The 6,329-nt window shown below is 56.6% G+C and overlaps 1 protein-coding gene across 1 annotated transcript; it reads left to right on the top strand.

Annotated features, from left to right (window-relative positions):
* Window positions 1-2,368: 2,368 nt before the first annotated feature.
* GMORB2_5999 (oxysterol-binding protein-related protein 3/6/7) lies at window positions 2,369-5,460 on the top strand (the record flags this gene model as incomplete). The annotated part of the gene is made up of 2 exons (XM_035467969.1): window positions 2,369-2,559; window positions 2,610-5,460. Coding segments are annotated over 2 exons (3,042 nt in total), but the record flags the coding sequence as incomplete, so codon positions are not given.
* Window positions 5,461-6,329: the final 869 nt, after the last annotated feature.

Raw genomic sequence — 6,329 nt, 5'->3', positions numbered from 1 at the left:
GGGCAAGACCCGGCTCACCGGTGCTCTCTGTCACGTCTTCACTGCACCGTTGCCAAGGAGAGTCGAGATTCTGACAGGCTGAAAGGGAGCTCTCCATGTCAGCCACTCACCCTAGACTTGCTCTAGACCTGCTGTTCAGGTGTGGTTTCTTCTTCTCTTTCTTCTGCACCTTCTCTCGGATGGGAACTACCATCAACATGTGACTGCGAATTCTATCTTGAGAATAGTAGTCTCGATCCCTTCCTCCGTCAAGAAGAAAATCATGTACGGCATACGTCTGGTGCTGGTTTTGAGCATGCGTGTAATATCACTTACTCCCTGATGATTTGATGCCATTTACGTCTGGTGACTCTCGCACATGTCAGCTGACAAGTTACGAGTAAATAGTTTATAGAGGATAATGATGTAGTATTTTACCAACAACCCCCCACAGTTATCCGATAAGAGCGAAGAGGGGGGAGGAGGGGTGATAGAAGGCAGTGTCGACCGTCTGTACCGAAGAGGCAAAAGAGCGAACAATCTCACCAATGACGCCAGAGTTCAGAACCGAGGCGTGCCAGCAGAAGGTGTGCGGAATCTTGGATGACGAAGACAGGGGCAAGCTGCATCTATGTACATCTGAAGAAAGAACCAAATGATGGGATAGCTGGAAGAAGAACAAAAAAAAATAGAATGAAACAACTCTCAGATGAAATCGGGGGGATCTCGGAGGACGGATTCGAACCATCGACATCCAGATTCGACATCTCTGTGCTGAGGAAACACTCGATTACAGTCTGGCGCCATAAACCAACTAGACGACTCCGAGTTAGGAGTGTGTTTGCGAGGTCGAAAGCCATGACGGTTATGAATGGAGTGTCTGGTACGTTGACGCTAGATGTCGAGGATGGGACTGTACCTCGGAGCATTGCTGCATCATCAATGTGCATCTCTAGCAAAGCTAACACATGCACATACCGACACTACCATTATGGCTGCATGTCATACTACCTAGCAAGTCGTAACATGTATGATTACTTATTAGCATCAGTACTGTAGTGTAGGTAGGTTGAAACAGTGGCCCTACAAGCATCAGACACGAGCCGTCATACATCTAACCGTACGAAGGCCCCGCTAACAAGAAATCATTGCCGACCTCCCCTATCAGAGCCCCTATAGTTAAGGCGGGTCCTTGGATGAATTGTATACCTACTGACTATGATATGTATCTATTAACTGTTTTATTATACGAGTGAATACTCGTACATGCAATACCTACTACCTACCTGCACCATCTACCTACCCCTCCCTCTCTTCCCTCTCTTTTTTTATTTATTACTCTTCTTTTTTTTCCTCTTCCTTCCAAGTTACCGTTATAGAACATCAGCCTGTCGCTTACGTAAGCCGATATCGACTACATGTTAACAAGTGTCGAGTTTGGCAGTATCAAACGAGAGAACAAGAACTCGGCACCGAACAACACATGGCCCGCCTTTGGGTGTGAATTGTCCATATCTGCGGCGGTCGTCCTCATCTTTATACCATCGTCACCAGCACTGCCTCGCTCTCCTTTGTTTATTGCCTGCGTCTAATGTATCATCGTGGTCTCGCTCATGTTGAAGTCGACATCGTTCCTCTCTCGGAACCGACGAGAGCATGTCTGCTTTTGACCGACACTCTCGGAAGAGGTATGGCATGGCATTCGAGGCCATGGGCTCCCGAAGAGCAGTAGGGAAGTAACAGGGACAGGAGTACTGCTAGCCCCAGCCACAGTACAGTACCAAGGCGCCTGATATGCACCACTCATCTGTAAACCTTCTATATATTGACATACTGCTGCCTTGTGTTCAGCTTACGAGTATTACGTCCTGCAGTGAGCAGCACAATTGTACGAGGAGTCGTAATTCGTATTGCCGTCCCCGTACTTTAATGCGACCTGCTTTGTGCTGACAGCCGCCGATCCACAAACAAAACATCCACTCTGAACCACCAACCACCCGCTAAGGCACGCACCCCTTTCCCTAATACCAAACCTCCGCGCTGACTATACGTGGATATGGAGTAGCTGTCCTTATTCTGAATAGTCTAAAACCTGCAACCACCCCTCCTCCCCCCCTCGTTATTGACGAAGCCCACACACGCACACACACACACACACACTCTCTCTCTCTCCCTCTCTCTCTCCCTCTCTCTCCCATACCAACATACGTACCTCTATAACCCCACCTTCATAGCATCTTTTTTTTTTCCGTCTTTTTTTTCCGCCGCGTCTCTCACCGTCTACCTGCCACCATGGCGGGCATCGAGCATCTCGAAGTCCATTCAAGAGTAAGAGCTGCCCTGCATCTCCCTGTCCGATCCACGCTGACCGTGCCCGTCAATTGCCTAGTCCTACATTGTCCGCTGGGTCCATGCCGATGAGGGACATACTCTGTCGTGGAGCCTACAGCCTCACAAGAAGTCATTGTACGACCAACCTGCCCGCCTCTTCCCCCTCTCCGCCCCGCCCCTTCCGAAGCCGTCTCGGAAGCCTTCTCGACAGCCGCGCCGGATCGTTGTTCCCATCCCCACGCTCTCGCGGTACGCACTCGTCGACGTCTGTTAAACTGACAAGTAACACCCCGTGACAGGAATTTCGGCATCTTCAAGCATCCTGGTACCGGTGCGACCGCACTCCTCTCCTCGACCGGCGGCGACGAATCGACGTCTGCACAGACCACCGAGGGCAAGTCGGGCCGCCTCAAGCGAGATACGACAGCCCAGGACCTCCTGGCCAACAAGGGCTTCACGCTCGTCGAATGGGTGGGAAAATGCGAGGCCGACAAGGTGTCCATTGGAACCCATGACGTGGCCAAGGGGGAAGGCGGAATGTACGGCCTCGTCTTCGACAACACCTTTTCCAAGCAGACGTCTAAGACGGCCACTTTCGTCGTCCTCACCTATCCGACCGGTTCTGCACCCCAGACCGCACATCACATACCGAACCTGCAACTGCCCCATCCCAACGCCGCCAGCCAGACGAGCCTGGCCAAGCATGTCCCCAACCTCGATGGCAAGGCATCCGCGTCTTCCGACAGTCTGCCTAGCCACCACGGTACCACGGGCGGTGCACGGCCAGCATCTGCGAGGAGCGATGCACCCGCGGCGGCGACCGGAGGCAGCGCGGCCCGTCACGTCGGCACGTTGTCGAAGAGGCGCAGAAAGAAGGGGCAGGGGTACGCTCGGCGCTTCTTCTCGCTCGACTACTCTACGTGCACCCTTTCATACTACTACAATAGGAACTCTTCGGCGTTGCGGGGTGCCATCCCGCTCAGCCTGGCTGCCGTCGCCGCTGATGAGCGGCGCAGGGAGATTAGCATCGACTCGGGCGCCGAGGTCTGGCACCTGCGAGCTCCCAATAACAAGGAATTCCAGGACTGGGCCCAGGCCCTCGAGAAAGCGAGCCGCATCGCCCGAGGAGTGGAAGACCCTCCTCTTCCGTCTTTCAAGGCGAGCCTGGCGGTCGACACCAACGCCATACGAACTCCGCAGGTTGCCAGCCAGCAGGAGGAGCACGAGTGGAACCAGGTCGAAACGTTGGTGAGTCGCCTGGTAGGCGCTCGCGACGCGCTCCGCCGCCTCACCAAGGATATCGTCAAGGAGTCGCAGACGCAGGCGTCTGCGCCATCCACCCTGCCGGCCACACATCTTACGCCCCTAGGCTCCAACGGCGAAGACAAGCCGGAGGCCGCCTCGGCCCCCGGTACTCTAGCGGCAGAGAGGAAGCCGTTCTGGAGGCGCAAGTCGACCGCCTCGTCAACCACGCCGCAGCAGCCGGTCGGCGCGACACTCGCAGCCTCAACCCCCGGGGGCATCGCGCCGGTGGACTCGGAGAACGGATCGGACACCAGGGGCAAGGGGGCCAAGAATCAGATGTCGGAGGAGCCGTCAGTGCCGGCTCACTGCCAGGCGATCCTATCGGACATTGATGCGGTTGTGGCCGAGTTTACGACAGTCATCACCAACAGCAAACGGCGACGGATGGTGGTCCCCCTCTCGGCAGGCGGCGCATCGCGCACAAGCATGGATACTACGGCCTCTGACGAGTTCTTCGATGCCGAGGATACGGCGTCGGCTCGGGTGGCTAATATTGCGGGCAGCGACGACGAGTCGGAATCGGACGACTCGGCGGCGTCGTCGCACGATACGTCATCCATATCATCGGCCGACGACGAGGATCCGGCGGGGTTGGGAGACCTGTACCCGTCGAGACCCAAGAGCCTGACGCCGCTACCCATAGACGGGGTGGTGAGGAGGCGGCTGACGATACCGGAGGCGACGGTACCCCCGCCAAGCCTGATTGCGTTTGTGCGCAAGAACGTGGGCAAGGACCTGAGCACCATCAGCATGCCGGTGTCGGCCAACGAGCCCATCTCGGTGCTGCAGAAGCTGGCGGAGCAGTTCGAGTACGCGCAGCTGCTGACGCAGGCGGCCAAGCAGAAGGCGCCGACGGAGCGTCTGCTGTACGTGACGGCGTTTGCCGTGTCGCAGTTTAGCAGCCACCGGGCCAAGGAGCGGGCGGTCCGGAAGCCGTTCACGCCGCTCCTGGGCGAGACGTACGAGCTGGTGCGGTCGGAGCAGGAGGTGCCGGGAGGGTTCAGGCTGCTGGCGGAGAAGGTGCAGCACCGGCCGCTGAAGCTGGCGATGCAGGCCGAGTCGGCTCACTGGTCGTTTGCGCAGTCCCCGATGCCGGGCAACAAGTTCTGGGGCAAGAGCGCCGAGGTGACGACGGACGGGCGGGTCCGGGTGGCGCTGCGGCTGACGGACGGCAGCGACGAGTTCTACTCGTGGAACATCGCAACCATGTTCCTGCGCAACGTGGTGATGGGCGAGAAGTACCTGGAGCCGACGGGGACGATGAGCGTGGTCAACGACAGCACGGGGCACAAGGCGAGTGTCGAGTTCCGCGGCAAGGGTATGTGGGGCGGGCGCGTGGAGGAGGTGCACGTGACGACGTTTGGGCCGGACGGCAGCAACACCGGCAGCGGGCTCTCCGGCAACTGGACGACGGGGCTGGGCACGGTGGGCCCGGGCAAGAACGCGCCGCGCGACGAGATCTGGCAGGTGGGCAAGCTGGTGGACCGGGCGCCCCAGACGTACGGCCTGACGGAGTTCGCGGCCGGCCTCAACGAGGTGACGGCCATCGAGGAGGGCAAGCTGGCGCCGACGGACAGCCGACTCAGGCCGGACCAGCGGCTGGCGGAGCAGGGGAGGCTGGACGACGCCGAGAACCTGAAGGTCAAGCTGGAGGAGGCGCAGAGGGCTCGGCGCAGGGAGCTGGAGGAGAGGGGAGAGGAGTACAAGCCCAGGTGGTTCGTCAAGGCGGCCGAGAACGCGGCCGAGGGAGAAGAGGAGTGGAAGATGAAGACTGGGAAGGACTCGTACTGGGAGGAGAGGGCTCGTGGAGGATGGGCGGGTGTAGAGGATCTGTTCCACGTCTAGGCGCTGTATTCCTCTCTCTCTCTCTCTCCTGCCTTCTCCCCCCCTCTCGCCCCTTATCTTCTTGGGCAACACCTCTGCGTCTGTCAATTTTCTTCCATATGCGACAACTTCTCTCGTTGAGTCTTGTCGATAATGAATGAAACCCCCCTCCTTGAAGCCATTTTTCCGACTAGGAGGAGGGAGCAGTGGACCCCTAACCCCCCTCGACACGCTTGGGGATGGGGTTCTCTGACGTATGAGTCCTCTTCCATGCCGTCTTTTCTCTCGCATCCCCTTGCCTGCGTGCTTCACGCCCGGCCATGTTACGGAATATTAGACCAAGAGAGTAGAGAGTATCACACCATATCGGCAATAGCACTAGCATAATACTAGAAGTTGAGAATACGGTGGTGCATTACCTATTACTATAGTCACCAAAAAAAATAGGATTATTTCTGGGTCTCCTTAGATATGTACGTGCATCCGCAACCTGGGATATGGGTAAAGAGACAGGAAAGAAGATGGAGCCTCAGGAACCAAGGCGCCGAGCTGAAGCATTGTGCATGTCACTGTGCACGTCACCACTGGGCAGGTACGGAGTAATGATAGGCATGGGTAATTACTCATATCATTACCGTACTTTACCAAAGAAAGATGTGGACACTCGCATCAACGACGTAAGATATCTAATTTTTTTCATTATGAAAAAAATTGGCAGAAGAAGAGGAAAAGGAGAAGGAAGAGAGTTGCAAGCTGCACAGTTCCCGTGGGCGGTTTCAACATTACTCGGACCTAATCTCGTACAGAGGCGACGTCGGCGTCATCTTGGTCCCCTTTGGTCTCAAGTGTGAATTCTTGGACATTGTGATCAACAGGGAGGATTCGGGGAT

This window comes from Geosmithia morbida (assembly GCF_012550715.1).
Source record: "Geosmithia morbida isolate 1262 chromosome Unknown scaffold_4, whole genome shotgun sequence".
In the NCBI taxonomy this organism is placed as follows: domain Eukaryota; kingdom Fungi; phylum Ascomycota; class Sordariomycetes; order Hypocreales; family Bionectriaceae; genus Geosmithia; species Geosmithia morbida.
The sequence above is the reverse complement of the archived record's forward strand: the minus strand, read 5'-3'. Positions and strand labels throughout refer to the sequence as shown.